At 42.2% G+C, this 21172-nt stretch overlaps 1 protein-coding gene across 1 annotated transcript in view; it reads right to left on the minus strand.

Annotated features, from left to right (window-relative positions):
• Nucleotides 1–17308, minus strand: part of LOC308168284 (tomoregulin-1-like) — a 45250-nt gene extending 27942 nt beyond the window's left edge. The window contains exon 1 of the mRNA XM_080542811.1: nucleotides 16714–17308. Within this exon, the coding sequence (XP_080398937.1) occupies nucleotides 16714–16873 (160 nt within the window). The 5' untranslated portion in view covers nucleotides 16874–17308. The remainder of the gene's footprint in view (nucleotides 1–16713) is intronic.
• Between the last annotated feature and the right edge of the window lie 3864 nt (nucleotides 17309–21172).

Below are 21172 nucleotides of genomic sequence, written 5' to 3' on the forward strand. Positions count from 1 at the left end.
CTAAGACTGTCTAGTGGCTAGATACATTGTCACGCTTTTGTTTGTTAATGGGAAACAATTTGAGCTTGTTGTAAGCAGAGCTCAAGCAAAACCCATCACTATCAAGAACTGATGGGTTAGGGTTTTGCCATTCTCCCCTCCTATGACCCTCTCTATTAGTAGATTGCTTTGGTTTAGTTTGTTATTTTCTATATGTGTTATTTTCTATATATTGTTCTGGTGTAGGCAACAGCCTTTAGGTATAATTATCATAATACTCTCTAGGTATAACTATCATAATACAGGGATAATATCATAATGTGATCTATGAATATCATACGATCTTTGGAGTCTACGACCAGATCTTCCCACTGGATGTGGAACAAAAACGCATTGCTCTGCATATTTCCTTTGGGTGTATAATAATAATAAACTGCTGTTTGCACATACCCTGGTCACTGTGGATACTCAATAGCCTTTGCACTACTGCTGTTTGCACTACTGCTGTTTGCACTACTGCTGTTTGCACTACTGCTGTTTGCACAATCCTTTTTATTCCCTCACATATTTGTATACCTAATTTTTTATATTAGTCTCTAATGTATACATCTGTACACCATACTGTACATAGTTACCTTAATTGTACATAGCTTACAGTTAGTAAGTAAGTAAGTAAAGCTTTATTTATATAGCACATTTCATACAAGAAATGCAGCTCAAAGTGCTTTACAACAGGAATAAGAACATAAAGTGAATATAAAAACATATACAAGCATAGAATGAATATAAAAGCAGGGGAAAACAGTCAAAATAAAAGGTAAAGATTTACATTTCTTACACACTATGTGATACATGTCATACATTCATACACTACTATATATTATTTTAGCCCCCTCAGTGAGTGTAGTCACGCTAGTATGGGACCTGCACCTGTGGTACACGCTACCCCACCCGCAATGTACTGCCCTCTCACTTGGTTGCAGGGTATTTCAACCGGGGCCTGGTTACCCCTTAATATCCAGGACCTACTGTCCCTTCCTTAAGCCTAACTTGGATCTCGGCGGGCCTGGTTACCGCTGAAATCTAGTATCCACCAGGGCTCTACAGTGCGACCATTTCACTCGCATTTGCGACTAAAAATACATCTGTGCGACTAGAGAAATAAATTCACGAGCACACGTGCGAGTACCGTTTTTTTTTTTTTTTTTTTTTTTTTTTTTTATAAATCTGCGCGAACCGTGTGGCCACATTTTAAGCCGTCAGCCAGCCCGCTACGACCACGGGAAGTCATGTTAAAAGTGAAGTTACTTCTGTTAAACTGGCGCTAAGCTAACATCGCTAATCGCTAACTCCCTCCTGGGCCTTAAAGAGACAAGCGCCCTTTTCTCATCTCAAGCTTCATTAGCTTCATTAGCTCACCACATCTACAGATTTGGTCCCACACACTCCATATTTGAACCCAAGGTTACAACCAGGGTTAACTACCCAGGGTAGAAAGTAGAAAGCTCTCAGACCTTCAGAACCCATTGAAAGTAGTGGAGGTACTCCAGAAGTCCAAATGCATCTCTAATCCTAGGAAACCCTAGGAAGCAAGTTGCCTAATGGCATGAAAATGCAACATGTTGTACTTGAGTGTGGCAGAGAGGTGGGACCCCCGGGGATGGTGGTGTGCTAACAGCTAGCCGCCGCAGAGGCACCGTGCTGGGCTGGCCACCTCCACATGTCACCACCCCGGGCAGCATGGGGCTGGGGACTGGTCATCTGGATGTGGGGTAGTTTAATACCCCTAGATGTGGAGTTGTCTGGCCACCGTGTGTGACTGATGTAGCCTGACCCAGCAGCAGGGAGGTGGGCAGCATGGAGACAGACCTCTGCATGGCCTGGCTGGGCTGCTAGCTGACAGACCTAGCCCTAAAGCCTGGCTGGGCTGCTAGCTGCTAGCTGACAGGCATGACATGGATGAATGAATGAACATGCTGCTAACCAGGAGAACTTGACACAGCTAGTTACCATAATACAATGCCATCAACTCTGCGTCTAGTAGGGCTGTAGGCATGGGCCAATGTGTGATTTTGGTGCAAAAATTGCAAAATCACTAATAAAAATGTGTTATAATTACATTTTTCACTGTGCTCCTAAATTTCTTTGTGTGCCCCTAACATTTTTCATTTAGGAGCACATGTGCTCCTAGTGAAAAAGGTTAGCGTAGAGCCCTGCCTACTGTCCCTTCCTTAAGCCTAACTTGGATCTCGGCGGGCCTGGTTACCCCTGAAATCTAGTATCCAGGACCTACTGTCCCTTCCTTAAGCCTAACTTGGATCTCGGCGGGCCTGGTTACCCCTGAAATCTAGTATCCAGGACAGTAAAATATTTAAAGTGCAATAGCTGGCAAATGAGCAGTGGGCAGGTGCAGATAAGCTAGTTGAAGGCTATATTGAAGAAGTGTGTTTTTAGCTTTCTTTGAAAAATATTTAGTGAGCTGGCTTCCCTGATCTCTAAAGGTAATGTGGTATCCATCTCTTGTATATACCTTCTCCCTACTGTACAACCATACTGTAAAATCACTTCATAACTGTACATATCCTATTTTGTGTACAATATCATGTTTTGCACTATATCACTATTTGCACTTCTGGTTAGATGCTAAACTGCATTTTGTTGTCTGGTAGGCTACTTGTACTCTGCAATGACAATAACATTGAATTGAATCTAATCTAATCTAATCTAATCTAATCTAATCTAATCTAATCTAAAACTGCAGCCCCTGTTGTCTGTGGTGTGTACCACTATGGGGTGGAGTGTGCAGGGCACATAAGAATCCACAAATGGCCAGATTATTTGTGCAAGGGGTGATGGGTACCTCCTGTGTATCATAAAACACTTTCCGAGGCAAATCCCTTCTGCCTACTTGTGTACAGAATGAATGAGTTTGCCCAGGAACTCAGTGGTGCGAGACTAATCAGGCCCCATTCCAATTCTGGGCACACACACAAGGGAACGGCAGACCCCGTTCTCTAAACACATGCAGCAGCAAACCAGCAGGTGATTTCAACGTGATGCATTTTAATTCACATACGGTGAGACGGAGACAGTTTGCAGCATTGAATCCAAACTGTTGTTGTTGTACGAGTGGAGACCACAGATGATTCTCCTGTTCAAAGCTGATGCTGTAGGTGTAGGCCTATACCCAACCCCATCCTTCTCAGGGTTATTTTGCCTATCCACAATCAATGGGAAGGGAAAGTAACGGCAATCCTGCAGAGGTTAATGACCACACACAACCGACCCTACAGTGCAGAGCTTGGGAGTTTCAATATCACAGAGGAGAGAAGAGAGGATAGAATGCCCTAGCATTCTAGAATGCCCTAGCCCAGCGTTTCCCAAACTGTGGGTCGCGACCCCCTAGTGGGGCGCGGGGGTACTGCAGGGGGGGCGCAGAAATAATGGGAGGGGGAAAAAATGCACACACAAGAGCTGTAAACAAACACTGCTTGCTTAAGGTTACCATCAGGGGTGTTGTGGGCGTTGGATGATAAAAATGAGAACCTGAATGGAGCGCAGGCCATAAACTGTAACAAAGAGGCAGCGAGGGGGCTCCATTCACGTCATTGACGCGCGCTCCATTCACGTCATTGACGCGCGCACTCCCTCCTCCAGCTATCTAGCAGCAACAACAACAATGGATAAGTTTATGAAAGAGCCAGAAGCTAAACGAAAAGCGAAGGAGCCCATGACAAACGTCCCAAAGCCAAAGTCAAGAAAGTATGACGATACATACCTCTCCCTGGGCTTCACGTCTAATGTGGTCGGTGCGGAGGAACGACCACTGTGTGTCCTCTGTCTCAAAACTTTAGCGGCAGAAAGCATGAAGCCTAGCAAGTTGAAACGTCACTTGGAGACCACACACCCGACTGATGTGAAGAAGCCCCTCGATTTCTTCAAGAGAAAACTCCAAGAATACCGTGGTCAGCAGAGCCGTTTCGTTAAAACAGCATCTGTTACGTCTAATGCTCAACTTGCCTCCTACAAAGTGGCATATCGTATCGCCCAGTCTAAAAAACCACACACCATCGCTGAGGAGTTAATACTCCCTGCTGCAATAGATATGGTTTCACATATGATAGACGAGGCAACAGCCCAAAAACTCAAAGCTATCCCCCTGTCAAACAACACTATTGTGAGACGCATCAATGACATCTCAGAAGACATGAAAGAGCAGCTTGTTGAGAAAATAAAAGACCAACGCTTTGCGCTCCAGGTAGACGAGGCCACAGATAGTAACAAGGACTGTCTGTTAATAGCGTATGTCAGATACATTGATGCGGAGGGTTTGAGCGAGGATTTGCTATTTTGCAACTATGTCCCAAACAGAGCAACAGCTGATGAACTGTTCAAAATCATAGACAAATACCTGAGTGAAGCCGATCTGAAATGGGAGGACTGTGTGGGGATATGCACCGACGGTGCCCAGGCCATGGCAGGAAAACGGGGAGGGCTCCAGACGCTCATCAAGCGCGTTGCACCGAAAGCAGTGTGGACTCACTGCATAATACACAGGGAGGCACTCGCGTCAAAGCAGCTGAGTCCAGAGTTGAATGACGTTTTGTCTCATGTTATCACCACCGTCAATTACATAAAAACAAGACCACTGAAAGCTCGCATTTTTTCCGCTTTGTGCGAGGAGATGGGCTCCGAGCACACAGCCGTGCTATTTCACAGCGAGTCGCGTTGGCTCTCTCGCGGAAAGGTGCTGTCCAGGGTGCTATCGCTGAAAGATGAGATCCGAATCTACTTGGAGGAGGAAGGGAACGAACTTGCCAGCAAGTTTAATGATGAAGACTTCCTCATGAAATTGGCCTACCTAAGCGACATGTTTGAGAAGCTCAATGAATTGAATCTACAGTTGCAGGGCAACAACACACACCTTCCACATCTGGCAGACAGGATACAATCTTTCACACGGAAACTGGACATGTGGGGCAGGAGACTTGAACAGGGGGACATCGACTCATTTGGGAATCTGAAGGCATTCATCGAGACCAATGAGCTGCAGAGCACAGTGGTTCCATGTATGAGAGAGCACATCTCAGCCCTGAAACAAAGCTTCCAGAAATACTTCTCTGTGGATGACAGTGCCAAATACGACTGGATTAGAGATCCATTTGTTGCACCACCACCTGCCATGTTCAGCACTGCGGAAGAGGAACAGTACATCGACATGACTTCAGAGTCAACCATGAGGCTGCAGTTCACATCCACGACTTTGGCTGGGTTTTGGATTGGAGTGGAGAAGGACTACCCTCTCATTGGACAGAAAGCTGTGGGAATACTGCTGCCTTTTGCAACATCGTACCTGTGTGAGATAGGCTTTTCTGCTGTTGCTGCTATCAAAAGCAAATACAGGTCGAAGTTGAACATTGAGAATGAACTGAGAGTGGCAGTCTCAAAACAACAACCCCGCTTTGAGAAGATTTGCAAGGCAAAGCAAGCACACACAAGTCATTGATCGTAATTGTGATAGAAATGTGAGGAGTAAGAATAGTGATGCAGTAGAAATTAGTTAATGTTGATATGTTGAATATTTCAGTGGCACAGGATCATTTGCCAAGCACTTATGTTCCTTTTCAAACCATAATAAAATATAAAACTATAGTTGGATATACTGTATGTGTCTTGTTATTATTAGAAGAGAAAATGTAATGTTTTTACAACTTTATACAATTAATTATATCAATCTAGGTGGGAACCGGGTTAGGGGGGGCTCGAAAATATTTCCAATTACCCAAGGGGGGCCTGATTGAAAAAGTTTGGGAACCACTGCCCTAGCCTATAGAATGCATTCTAGAATGCATTATATAGCCTAGGCTATTCTAGAATGCCCTAGCCTATATAGCCACACTCAACGAAGATAATAAATACATAAATACAAGTTTGCTATAAATATGAAATAAGTCTGATACACATTTAAATAATACTAAATAATAAAATTGACACGTGAAATACCACTGATATAGAAAACACACGGGTATGAATACATGTATGATGTAGCCTAATTAAGTAATTTGCCATCCAAAGTAGCCTACACATACAATAACCACACTATACCCTTGGGCTAACAAGCAGAAAGACAAAAATACCATCTTGCCATCTGTCCCAAATCTGGCCATTATTTGGACGTGTGCAATGGCCCCATGCAGCCATTATCTTTCCCCAACACTGGAAGTGCTCTCCCTTTACAAAACATGATTTTGGAGGAAAAGCCTCTCTAAAAAGGTATTGTGTTCAATTCCAGGCTAGCCAGCACGGTTAATAGGCACATAATGAGAGTATACTGGCAATCATTTACCTTTTTGTGTTTCTATATGAGAGGAAAAACAAAGGAGGTGAGTTCCTCAATGAAGACACAACATTCAGTAAATGGGGGCTGGCCTCGAATGTCTTTTGTTACCACGGCTCTGCCACAAACCTGTGCTTCACACACAGAATGTATACACCCTAAGTAAGGGACTCAGCCTTTAGTGAATGAAGCCTGATCCACCAAGACTCCCTGGATAGGTATCTGTGTCTAGGAGGCCGGGGGAAAAGACTACAGTATAGGCTAGTAAACCTCGTTGGCCCTGGTCAGAAACAAACCTACCGGTAGGTCTTACAATAGTATAATGTAGCCTATCTTGTTTCTAACAGTGCAAGAATTATTATAATCATGCTCACATCCATCCAACATTTGTGTGTAAGGACTGGAGGGTTGTTTCTGGATGGCAGTGAGCTAGACTTTCTACCCACTTAAAGCGGTAGTCCACCCAAATTATAAAATCACATATCCGCTTCCTAACCGCTATTTCTCTTATAGAGAGATTATTTTACTGATTTAATATACACTGAGATCCTGACTCTCTGTTGTTGCTGTTGTTCAATGTTTCAATAAGGTTAACAAAGGTAGATTATCAGATTAAGTCGGTTAGAAAACATATCTTTCTTTGTGTGTTATGGGCCAACACTTTTTTGTTGTTGTTTAGTTGTTGTAAGCGTGGTATATTCAGTATTCAGCTACCATGTCAGTGTACTGCATATTCCAACATCAAGACTAGACTCTCTGGGCAACTTGCAATGTACGTGATTTGCTGTAAAAAAATTAATTGATCCTGCCGTTGGATGAACTAACTGTGGTTTGCCAAGTTCAAACATACTAATGTTGAAGACCTTGATTGATTGTGAGGCTACAGATCACTTAATTTAAATTATATTTACAACTTGCTTCAACGTGAATATTTAATGAGAGGATGTGTACACACTCAGGCAGCTACTGTATATGGCAAAATAAAACACTGTTTTTTGGGTGCAAAACAATGAGGGCACATTACAAGCGTTGTTCCTTGTGCAACTCAAACTACTCCAACACAAACTACTGTCAAATAATAGAAATTCATAAATGTTCATTCATTAGGTAGTATTGTCAACTCCTGATCAATCTCCTCTCCAGGTAGATCGTACCAAAGCCGGCATTGTTCAACTGCGATCAGGTATGCAGCTGGCATCACAGGTGGCATTGTAAACCCAGCTATGGATGCTTAAATTTGTCGAGAACACAGGTTTGAAACACATGTTGAAAGTAATCGAGCCGCATTACGTAATTCCCTCTCGTCCGCATTTCAGACAGCAAATCATACCAGCCCTTTATAAACAAGCACAAACTACAGTTGTCCACAACCTATCCAAGGCATCTGCTATCACTCTCACGACCTATGGGTATATACGTATCTAATCTATCTATATATCTATATATACATATATATATGTTTTGTGAATTTTTACCCTGCTGTACCAACAACCGAACGGAAAACCGAACCGTAACTTAGAATCCAGGGTACGTACCGAACCAACATTTTTGTGTACCATTACACCCCTAATAGCAAGTCAAAAGAAAATCCAAACATGGATCCCTTCAAAACTGCATTATTTTCTCCTTTATGGGGAATATGCCAAGAGAAAGTGTGTGGACCGGGCTAATCTATCCATGCCAAAAATGTGTTGTACCTTGTGTCTTGTGTTTTCTCATAAGCAAATTTCTTTAACAATTAGCATTATCTTAGTTGCATATTTTAACCTTTAGTATAACTAAAACCACATGTACTCTGAATTTTGTATTACTCCCAAATAAAACTCAATCAATCAATCAATCAATCAATCAATACGCTGTAGAATAAGTGGTACAGAGTGGTACAGAGGCTCCAGCAGCTCTCTGCCTAAGAGCCCCTTAATACTGAGAAATTAAGCCTTTGCAATTTCACTGGCGGTGTTGTTTTCATAAACCTGTCATTCAGGCAGAATCAAAAATTCGACGCATGCAGCATTACAACACAAAATTGACAGCCCGCACATTAAACTGATGTTATAAAAATAATTTTAATTTCTCTGTGTGGGGTTTCGCCACCATGTCTTAATTGCTTCCTTTTTTTCAAAGGAGGTTAATGATCACGGTTCATTTGGAAACCTTAACAAAAACAGAAACCTTAAAAAAAAAAAAATCAAAGTTCATATTACCATGAACCATAACCTGTAGCCTGTAGAGGGGTTTCAAGACAGACTCATTTGTATACTGGATTGTAATAATGACGACAGTCGTTGGTTACATTCGTGACCACTTATCAAGTTTACATATGTATAGACGCTAATCACGTTACAAGTGTTCTGTCCTTTGTCACAGATGAATGAACATCCTGTTTGCGATCAAATAGACACCCCTTTATTCCCCTTATAGTAATAATAATAATAATAATAATAATAATAATAATAATAATAATACATTAGAATTACATAGGCCTATAGTATGGTTGAATGAAGGCTTCATATCGTCACCTTCTTAAAATAATGGCATAAGTCATATTTTCAAGTTTTCTAATAAACTGAACCAAATCTATATGTGATATTTAGGCAAAAACATAATTTTCCTCAAAAGTGACTTAAGAAGGTGATATGTGGACGAGGAATATCCTATATTTTCCCTTATTATAGAGACCAGGAGAGCGACACTAGCTTCAATAACAATGTAGGCCTGGAGCTAAGGGTAGTAGTTGGTGAATAATTTATGAATGGAGTAGAGAGCTAGCTAGCTATCCAGTCCTGAGCTAGGTTCAAAAGACAGACAGTGTTCTGAGACACAGCCAGCTTCTCTACCCGCTATGGTGGTTGCGCCACAAAACCAACCAGTGGTCGAAGATATAATACATTGTAGTATTATTATTATACTATATAATACTATTATAGTATAATAGTAGTACAGTGTATCTGTGCATTTGATTTAATTAGATTTAATTTATTGGTGCCATAGCAACCAGCTAGTCTTCCTGGGGTCCACATAAAAACACATGGGCCTACAAAAATAATCATATACATTGCAAATACAGAACATAAAAATCATAACAATGAAATAACGAGTAAATAGCACATCAATCATAACTATGGGAAATAATCAACCCTAACCCTAAAATGACAAAACACACGTTACAAAACAACACAACCAGTAAAACAATTTACTATAAATGCAGCGGAGGTTTGGAGGCAGGTTATTCCAGAGAGATGATGATCTATAAATAAACTCTGTTTGCTCTGTAAAAGCATTAGTTCTCGGCTCGCAAGAGGCAGAACAAGCTGCCCATTGCTGGATCCTCTAGTGTTATGATCATGCACAGTACTACTATAAACCAATTATTCCAATATGAAAACAGGAGTTTTACTACTCATGACTGATTTAAACAATACAAGTGTATTGAAAGACAACCTATTGTCAACTGTAAGCCAGGAGAGGCAAACATGCATGCGGCTCACGTTGGACCTTAGTGGACAACCCAGGACCAACCGTGCTGCCCTGTTCTGGACAACCTGGAGCTTTCTAAGTTCACTACTTGCTGCAGATGACCAGACCATAGAGCAATAGTCAAAGTGACAAAAAACGAAACTTTGAACAATCTGACGTAGAAGGGGACGAGCAACAAAAGAAGCACATTTTCTCGAAACACCTACTGCTCTTCCCATCTTTGAAACAATGTAATTAATATGGTGAGACCAAGATAGTGTGCAATCCAGCATCACTCCAAGGAGCTTAGTACTTTCAACTTGTTGAACTGTTGAATTAGCCTACATAACTTTAAGTCCAGCTTTGGGTTTGTTGATAACCTGTGCCTTGTTCCCAACACACAACAAACTAAATGCTTTTAGTTTTAGAGATGTTAAGGACAAGTCTATTACCTACTATCCAGTCATGCACAACTTTGTGTTCCCCGAGCGTGTACCGAGCGTGCCAAAACAAATGGGGAAGTTGTCTGGGACCTTTGCTCTTCTCAGTATTTACAGAATTTGAGATATTTACTGAGAAGAGCAAAGGTCCCAGACAACGTCCCTGTGGAACACCACACTCTAGACCTCTGCTATTTGACAGACTACCATTTAGATACACCTGCTGTGATCTGGAGGACAGGTAAACTATGCATCCACATTAAAGCAGAGGAATGAAAACCATAACATTTAAGTTTCTTCATCAAGAGAGAACGGTCAAGCACATCAAATGCAGCACTGAAATCTAGCAACACAGCTCCCACCAGCATAGAGCTGTCTATAGCTCTAAGCCAGCCATCAGTCATCTGTAGTGGAGCAGTAGATTATGAAATAACTTGCACAAGTATGTCCTAAAATACAACACTGCCCCCTTTAAGGTGTAATAACTAGAAAATCTTTTTTTTTTAAATTATAATTTCATTTGGGCATATCCACTTATCACCCATACTTTGGGATGGGCTGAATAGAAAATGATGCCTTCACCAGTAAAAGCACAAACCACAAGTAAAGCAGGGCATCCATTAAACAATTACTCAAGACTGTATGGCCTAACTGTCTAATTCCAAAATGCAGCTGTTTGTAATACCGTAGTCCATGGTATAGGCCCTCCTCCAGACATTATTGCAGCTGTTTCATAACTTCAAGTCAGGAAGGAGCTCAAAATGAGTACAAAAACAACAAGGACTCCTTCCAAAGAACACGACAAAAATACCTCCATGTCAGTGTTCCTGGCCATAAACACCCGCATTGGATGAAAACACATTGACAAATTCATTGCCTATTGTGGAAAACAATTAAAATAGCTTCCACCCCATTATTTTCAAGTTAATTGGTTACCCTAACCCCAGCTGTTAGAGCTGATTAGTAGCTAATTCCATCTCAGTTGGAGAGAAATCCGGCACACACAGGGGTCCCTGAAACTAGCATACACAAACACTCTTCTGATTGATCAGTCCAGGGACTAACATCATAGCATGTATATACATGTAACTACAATGCAAAATACCCCTTTTAAAGATTTCTCTATGCAGGTTCTGGTGGTCAGGAAACCTGGGGGGTATTTCATCAGTCGCTAAAGGGAAATCCAGGCTTATTTGTGATAGGTCTCGCAAGAGCCTATACATTTTCCTTTATCGACATTGATGGAATACCCCCTCTGCACTATTTGTGTCTACAACCAAAGTCAGGAGCTTGTCATCAAGTGAGTTGGGTGATCATAAGATCAGAGAGGAACTCTTGACGCCTCTATGCCTCCTGGGATATGGGATGAGTAGCAGCATTGCCCTTGACTGAGGCATAGAAGTCAACAGTCACTGGAGGGAGTTCACTGTCTTCTGTTCTTTCCTCCAACACAAAAATCAACCAAGCTTAAAGGTATTCCTTATTCTTTGTTTCAGCTGATAATGATATTCATAGGGTTAGGGTTATTTTTCATTTTATTAGACAGATTTGGACAGAAGACAGATAGGGCTGCAACGATTAGTCGATTAGTCACGACTAATCGACAACGAAAATTCGTCGGCGTGAAATGCTGTTGTCGACTAATCGCATAAAAATTATGTTTTTAAAAAACTTTTTTTTTTTTTTTTTTACGGGAGCCATGCAAGAATCAGCTGGGTAAGTTTTAGCTAACGTTATATTGTTAGGGTCGTAATGTTTATGTTAGCTTTACTGTTACATGTTGGAAAACAACGTCTCATGGACAGGGCTGTACATGCTATGAGCGTTTGTGCTATTAATTTATTTGCCCTGTGGCACGCATGTGACAGACAGAGGCGCTTGTATGTAACGTTACGTAGCAGGGGTTTTCCATGTTGAAGCCAGGAGAACGCGAGATGAAATGAAGTGAGGGGTGGTCGCTATTAAAATACCAGGTAGTCATGGTGGATGATCATGAATGATGCTTGATAAGTGAATGCTATTTCAATTATGTTGAGTCCACCAGCGAGCTGTCTGTAAGATAAACAGCGCCAAGCGTAGCCTACTAACGTGAGCTGTCTGTAGTCTAGCCAGCAATGCTAGCTAGCCAATCAACTGGCTCTGTGAGCAGCTGTAGCTTGGCGTAACGTTAGGTTAGATAGCTAGTTAAGCCGGATTTATGCTTCTGCGTCGCCATTTACGCGCAGCGAAAAGCCACACGACTAATCGCGACTAATCGAAAAAATAATCGACAGATTAGTCGACTACCAAAATAATCGTTAGTTGCAGTGCTAAAGACAGATAGGAAAGTAAGGAGAAGAAGGGAGAGAGGGGCATGTCAGCAAGGCATGGGCCGGATTCGAACTCATGCCGACATGGGCATATGTGTGCACTCTAGGCCGCGGTGAGCACCCCAGGCCACAAACCTCAGTAAAATAGATGACTGTAGCACAATACAAATACAATTTCACAGACCGAATCTGGTTAACAACAAGATAGCCTAATGTTAGAGTGCCATATTGGCTACAATCGCAATATTTTTGCAGGCTAAGCACTTAGCTTCATCTCATATCGTGGTCTGCAACAAAGTCATGTCAATAACGGCAATAACATGCACCGTCTCGGGTCTTCTTTCTTTATTTAAAAAAAGAGACATGCAATTACTATGTACAAGTTCTGTATGAACACTTTTAATTGCCTGACATGAATGTTTTGTTTCATTTATTAGCCTAATTAGCGGTTGTTGTTGTTGTTGTTGTTGTTGTTTCTCCAAAATGATGATTATTTGTTGAATATTGTGCTTCTTCACACAGATAAATGAAAAAAATATTCTCTCATTTATCATATCACTGTTTGTTTATGCTTGATTACCAAGAATATTACACTTGTTATACCATGTATGTAAAGCAGTGAGAAATAGTGAAGAACTCTTTTTTTCCCCCCCCAAATACAATATTTAGAAAATCTAATTTCCTTGTCTTTGCATGATAGGAGAAGTTCATCCAAACATTTAACCATGTATCCATGTGAGGATTGCAATTTTCCTTGAGGACCCTCATTCATGTTCATAGTTAGATATTACACTGTGGCAATTAAGGCCAAATCTGTCACCCAAGGGCAAAACAAGAGTACTGTGTGGCCCATTTAAGATAAGAACCTGCTGTGCATACCCCATTCTATGAAACACTGCCATTACAGAACTTAATACTGATTTCAGGTCAGGCTGGAAGACAAGCTTGCCCCCACTAGGTTTCAAAGCTTATATTCACTCTAAAGGCTGTTGTTTCTTTAGGCGGAGAGTGAATTTGAGATTTTTCACAATGTTCTAGCTCTATTTACTCTGACACAGTAACATATATTTTGATTCTGACACTTCTACAGTTCACCCCACAGGTGTTAGCTTTCATTTGATACCAAGATCATTATGAAGGCCCTTGTGATTGTGGAGATATTCTATATTCACTGTGGGCATGTCATTTCGAGCAGAAAACCTGAAAAATAGGACCGATAAGAAATGTTTTTGTTTTTTAACACAAACATTTTGCAGTTATCGTATTGTTATCTAGTTTGTTCAACTTTGCGATTAAGGGTTTTTGTTTGGCATACATTTGAAAATGATAAATCCCAGGGTCATTTTGTTACCTTGGAATTGGCCATCTGTCAACATCACAGGTGCATCAGTAGACTTCCTGAGAGGTCTAATGACGGTTTCATCAGGATAAATGCTCAGCAACATAAATGACGAGAATGAATCATTAATATTCATCCGTTGCCGTGCTAATTTGGAGCTCTTGTTGAAATTTTAATTAAATCTTATTAGATTCAGCAGCATGATAGAAACATTTCTAAGAATATCACATGCATGTGAGATTCACTCAATCAGGTAGCACATTGAGAGGTAATGAAGCTTATGAATACTGCATGCGCTGCTATGCTCTGTTAGTGGTGGCTGAATCAAGGGTTTCACACTTTTTGAAGAACATTTCTTGAGGGGGTACATGCTTAATAGTCCCACAAAGTGCCAAATTATAAAATGTTCCTTATCTCAGTCGGTGCATATAGGCCTATTTAAGATTTGCTCACTGTGTCCTTTGAATAATCTTAGACATTAAATGTGTAACAGATTTAATGTTCCACAACCTCTAACTGTCATTGGTTGAGAGGCAAGCGTTTCAGCATGGGGAACAAAGTATATATTCCCTTACCAAACGTTCTTTCATTTTTATGCACATATGTCACTCATAAAAGCTCTGTAAACCACACTATATAACCACACAGCCCATCTCTGAACTGGTTTACAAGACCCCCTTCAAATGTGGAGGGCAGCAGCATGCATGCCCGCATGCACACACTCACACACACTGTTTGTTTTTTTTGCCTGATGAGTGCACATAATGGGGGAGAGCATGAAGGACCACTCATTACATTTGTTTGTTTGGGTGTCTTTTCTGTTAAATCATCATTGACATTGACATTGCAGTATGTCGGCAAAGGTAAATGTCTATGGTTGGGGGTCACAGGGTAAAACCTGCCTTTTGTTTCAAAATGATGCTGAGCTAGTGTCTAAGGAACGTTACAAAAAAAAATCTGTTTTCTTTTCTTTCGGAAAAAAAATGAAATAAAGAAGTGATTCCACTATCTATGGTACTCCATAATTGAATTTTTGAGGTAGCCAGAGAAGGAGCTTAAAAGTCACCTCACTTTGGGAATGAATGTAAGGAACTCAGATTTGAGTGCGATATTGAAGTAGTACTCGCTGTACTGTAAATTAGCACACAGTTTCAGATTACCGGTAAATCATTCAACCTGCATTTACATCACAGATAACCTATCTGGTCTATTACCTTAAGGGCATTAAAATGGCAGCAAGTTATGATGTATTATGATGTCCCTCCACCATGTTTGGGTTAGGGTTAGTGTGTATAATGTTTGGTATTTCAACAATAGTCAAAAGAGTTGGCTGAAGACCAGCATGCACGCAAATGTGAGGATGACTACAAATTCCATCAGATAAAAACCTTAAATGTTCAGACTACAGACCGGTTTCATCTGGACACACATGTATGCCATTGCAAACTGGAGAAATGGTGTTCTAGGCCTTCCCACAGCAAATGTGTGGGCAAATTAGACCGAAAATGAATCCCAAGTCCAATCAGTTCATCAATCAGTTTTTTCTTTGTTTGTTTTGGATAGAGTAAATAGAACCTTCCATTGGCCTTTGTTGATATAACATGGTGTTCCTCTATATTTGGTCGCGAAGATTAGGTTCTGAGTGCATCCGTCTATGAGGAAAATGCTTAATTTTTAATGCAAAACACTGAGAAGCGAAAAAGGTAATTCTGATGTTCATGAATAAAACATGTGTACAAGGTTATTTCAACACCCTTGAGTGACTACTAGGCTACAACAGTAGGCCCTATGTTGATAGATAGAGTGAGCAGAGAGAGAGGGAGAGAGAGAGAGAGAGAGAGAGAGATAGAGAGAGAGAGAGAGAGAGAGAGAGAGAGAGAGAGAGAGAGAGAGAGAGAGAGAGAGAGAGACAGAGAGAGAGAGAGAGAGAGAGACAGAGAGAGAGAGAGAGAGAGAGAGAGAGAGAGAGAGAGAGAAGATAGATAGGTACTTTATTGATCCCCAAGGGGAAATTAAAGTGTTACAGCAGCTCCCATCACAAATAACAACAGCAAAAGAAAGATATTCAATCTCAGGAGAAGGACAGGAGAAGACAATCTTCCCTTAAATTGTTAATAAAACAGGACGGATGTTCAAGTATATGCCTATAGGCTATACCTTTTTGTACCTTTTTTGGCGACATAAAGGCTGGCTGACCAGATAGATGGAAGGTACACAAGCTTGCCATTACAGGGGGGCAGGGCGGGGGTCTCATCTCTGCGGAGTGAGAACTTAACGCACAGGCCCCCCATGTGTCAGACAACAACACTGGAGAGAGGACCACTTAAACATGTACCAATCCGTAGGCCCATGAAAGGAGCTGCGCATCTTCTCTTAACACTCAGAACAGGAGCAAAAACTTAAACGAGGAAGTTAGGAAAAAGCGTCAAAATGTTCACAAGCAGTGGCGGACTCAGGGTGTTTGAAGGGCAGGGGCGAAAACATGGGACCCCATCAGTGCACACAAGTTTAGACCATTGGAAGGGCAGCCAATAGGGCACATCCTCTAATTTCACCACTCAAAAGGGCACTGTGCGACATTTTTCAACTGTGGGGGCACATGGTCAAGTTTAGACCATTGGAGGGGCACCAATAGGGCACGTCTTCTCATTTTCGCCACTCAAAAGGGCTTTTTTGCCACTCAAAAGGGCACTTAAGACAGACGTTTTTCAACCGTGGGGGCACCAGGAGGGGCGGTCGCCCCCCCTGCCCCCCCTTTGAGTCCGCCAGTGTTCACAAGCATTTATTAGAAGCCCTAATGAAACACAAAAAGGCATAGCCTATCTGTGATGTTGTATGAGCACACTGACTCACCTGTGCAGTCCTTCCCTTTCCCCTTGCATTCGCCACTCTGGGGGTACGATGCGTGTCCTCCAGGCAGGGAGGCTACAGCCACGAAGCAGAGGAGGAACGCCGAGGAACAGCCGGCCCATGGTCCGAGGAGCAACCTCCCTGGACGCAGGCTTCCGACCATGATGGATGGAGATGATCGATCCCCCCCCACAAATAAGGCTATAGCCCACCGTCACAGTGAATGTATCCCCGATCGGTAATTCAGTTCAACACCTCTGCTGCGTAAATATTAAACGGAAACTGAACGGTGCTGAATGAATGAATGAAGGTGTAGCAGGGACAACGGGACGCGATTGCACAGAGAATAGGCGATAGATATTATTATAGCAATATTATTGGATGCAGAAAAGAGAATTGTGAAGGCTCTACTCCCATGAAACGAGCTGGTCCTTGGCTTTACGAAGCCTGGGTGGCTGGTGGTGAAATCCCCCCAGATGATCCAAGAAGCAGGAGCATCCTGACTTATCTGACGCCCCGGGTTTAGCACCAAAACAACTCCTCACTTTAACCCTTCCTTTAAACCTGCGAGTATAATCCCGGGAAGTGTTCCGTTCATAAAACCCAGATATGGTTCATTCAATAACCGGTGAATGCAGAAAAGGCGGCGCGTGGGAAACAGCAGCTGCATCTGCAGCAGCTACAACAAAGAGATCTGGAGGAGAGGACCCTGGTCACGTGAGAGGATGCCCCCCTTCCTAACCTCTCTCTCTCAGCCAGCCCCCCTTTAGCCCCGGACCAGCCCCCCCTTTAAGCCCCGGACCTTTACACACACGCGCGCGCGCGCCCACGCACGAACACTCACACACACACACGCGCGCGCGCGCGCCCACGCACGAACACTCACACACGCACGCACGCACACACACACACACACACACACACACACACACACACACACACACACACACACAGTTTTTGTGTTATGAATGAATGAATGAATGAAAGCTTTATTTCGAACATGTGAAAAAAGAAATAGTTTTATCAAACTTATCAAATGTACATTTAGTGATATAGACGCATTACGGAGCAGTGCACCCACACCATCTCCTCCCACAGCTGTCCTGCATCAGCAGGGAGAGAGGCCGCAGAGCATAATAAGAACTGCCCCAGACCCCGAATACCACTAGCAATATGTCCAACTGAGTTAACTCGTATTATGCTTACCATCAGTTCTCCCATACTGTACTTTTGGATTAGTATAGTATGATTATATCAACGGTAATCAAGTGCTTTAGTTGGCGGGCGAACTTGGTGATGGTAAGCATAATACGAGTTAAATCGGTATTAAATTAATGTGAAAAATATGATAAATACATATAAAACACGACATGAAGATGGAGGAATGTGCGTTATTTCACAAATTGTACAGAATACAACAGAAGTACAGAATACTCTAAAAAGTGGTGTTTGTTTGCTGTTACTCAACTGGCCACCAGGGGGTATTCCATCAGCGTCGCTAAACGAAAATCCAGGCATATTTTGCTAAATCTTGCTAATTTTAGTGAGAGTTCAGTTCCCTGAATGTGGCTTAAAGGACTTGCTGCTGAGTAACCATGGCAATTTATACCTCAGAACGAACTTGGTACATGTGGGGAAATGGTTTATGTCGGCATTTCCTGGGACATGCCAGCATAAACCGTCGACTTGGTACATGCTAGCATGTCCCGGGACATGCAGCCTATATTACATCAATCAAAACATATGTCAAACTACATGCAGTGAACTCTAAAAGTAGGACCAACACATTTGTAAATGGGGAATGCGGAGTCTGCTATGTAAGGGATAAAGTATGGCCAGCCGGTCAAATCCCTTCAGTGCTTTACGAAACCTCTCAGCTTCGCCTTGGGGTTCCGAACGCATGTTCCGGGCTCTTATTTTTCGATAATGACCGACACTATCCCGCTTATTACACGGCTACTTACCAACGACATGAATAATTAATCTTGCGAGAGGCGACATGGTGGCTGCAAATGTATTAACATTTAAACACAGAAATACCTCATGTGCATACGTCTTCATAACCTTTGCTATGACACTCTTAAAATGAGCTAAAAAGGCAAAAATGTCATCAACAAATCAAGTTGAATTGAGTTCATGCAAGGGATAATAGTTTATGTCATTTTGGAATCAATATCTTCTAGGAATGTAGCAAAAGGCATGCATAGGCATGTAGCAAAAAATGGGATAAGGGATTCCACTTCCATTTCAGTTATTCACTGCTGGTGAGTACAGCTGCCTCATAGGAGAGCTATTAAGGGGCGCTTAGGTGGCGTAGCGGGTTAAGCACTGACCATGTAACCGCAGTTCGATTCGATTCCGGCCGGGGACATATCCTGCATGTCATCCCTCCTCTCTCTCTCACCAATCCTTCCTGTCTAAAAATCTTCACTGTAACTGTCAATAAAAATGAAAAATATGAGTGGGACTGCCCCACTCAGAAAAAAAAAAGAAAAAAAGGAGAGCTATTAACTGCTGTGGTTCAGTAGCGAAATATCTTGTGATCTGCTCTAGCTCCTCCTAATGATACTGGAAAGTGCTTGACTATAATGCTAAACTGAAGTGTTTTGAATGGCCTAGCTTGCATAAGTCACCTCTGGTGCCCAGTGATAGCACTCAGAAGAGCTTTGCAACTGCTGCTGGACCACATCAAATAGTACCATAGAGTAATATTCACTGCCTATGCCCAGTAAAAATCACAACCAAAACAGAGCTACTATCACTTCTGGGGTGTATTTCATCAACGTCACTAACTAAGTCAGTGCTTAATTGAAAAAGCCTGGTTACACTTAATGTCGACTGTGACTTGAGGCTCATGCCGTTCCTTTAACACAATTCAGCCATGTCTCGTCAACGCTAACTCTGGCCAGGCTTGTATAAAGTATTGCTTTGGGCATGCACATAGTGTAATAAGCAGCCCAGAACATCCGATTGTCCAAAAGAAGATACTATGACGGAAGAAGAAGGGAAAACGAGAGCATAGAGAGCGGTGTTCTTTGCATCAGCGGGAACAAACCCTTCTGATGGAGCTTTATGAAGTCTATAAAGAAGAAGCAATCACCAAAATGGGTAATACTGCCACAATTAACAAGACGAGGGAGGCAAAAAATTGGCTGACAGATTTAATGCTTATGTTATACTAGCCCACCAGCGGGGAGCCAGTGTAGTGAAGAGACGTGATAGGGCAGCGCGACTGACTGCCATGTTGGTGCAGAGGTGGTGGGGGCCAGTCGGCCAGCAGAGGTGGAGGAGCGGAGGGAACGGGCTGAAGTTTGGGGGGTGAGTGACCATTGCCTGCAGGTAGGCAGGGGCTGTCCCTTTAGCTGCCTGTCCCTTTAGTGGCCTTTAAAAATTGTGTATTGATGTTTCTGGATACCAGCAACAGACAATGATGAATAAACTATATGCTGGAATTTGTAAAGCATAAGCGACAGGGGGGCATTCTAAAAGTATACAAGGCTACAGGGCCTAGAGGGCAGGGCCTAGATATGCAGTGGCCTTATCCATCATAGCGTGCACAGTCTAATTTACTCGACCATCTGCACCAGCCTCTCCGCTTCCAGTACCCAGAAGCCCCCCGTGGTTAGTGGGGATAATCCTGAGCATCATGAAGGACTGGGGGTAGTTTAATCCCTCGTTGTTCACCCCGAACGACTCGAACAACCCTTAGACCAGGGGTGTCAAACTCAATTTCATCCCGGGCCACGTCAGCATTATGGTTGCCCTCAAAGGGCAATTGTCCTGTGGCTTCTATGTGCTTGAAATGTCGCTGCTCCCATAAGTGTGTATGTGGTGTGGTTTGTAAACATGCTCTGGCTTGTATGTGCTTCTACGTTTTTTGCTATGACTTCATGTGTCCCTGTCCCCTATGCGCTGTTAGTGTTTGTTGCAGCCGCTTGTAATCGCCTCAGCTTGCTTACTTGTGTTTTTTGTCAAGTGTGATGTTGGGGTACCTTGTCTCAGCCACGGGTTCTTAGAATATTGAAATGTTTTATTTTAATTAATGACGTTACTTTTCAGGATGCCATGTTGCAACTGGCCGGGGACTTCAGCTGAAAATTAGCCGACTAGGCTAACGCTGCCTTTTTTACTGTATTTTATATGGTTCATGTATTTGGATTGTCCTCGATATAATAAACTAAACTAAAAAAGGGCTGGTTGTAACTGTAAGGCTATCAATGTGTCTACTATTTATCATATTACATAATTTCCTCTGCATTCGATTATTATTGGTTTTAGTAATAACTTAATTAATAACTAGCTCTGAAAGTCTAGGAAAAATAACGGCAAGCAGACATTCAACTATTGTACAATTTATTTTAAAAAATCAGTATGATGCTTGTGCATCGATATATATGCGTGTACGTAGACACAAAGATACTGTATGTGGGCACACACACTCACATTTCTCTGTGTTATTTAT

Source organism: Nansenia antarctica (genome assembly GCF_963989245.1).
Source record: "Nansenia antarctica genome assembly, chromosome: 12".
Taxonomy (NCBI): domain Eukaryota; kingdom Metazoa; phylum Chordata; class Actinopteri; order Argentiniformes; family Microstomatidae; genus Nansenia; species Nansenia antarctica.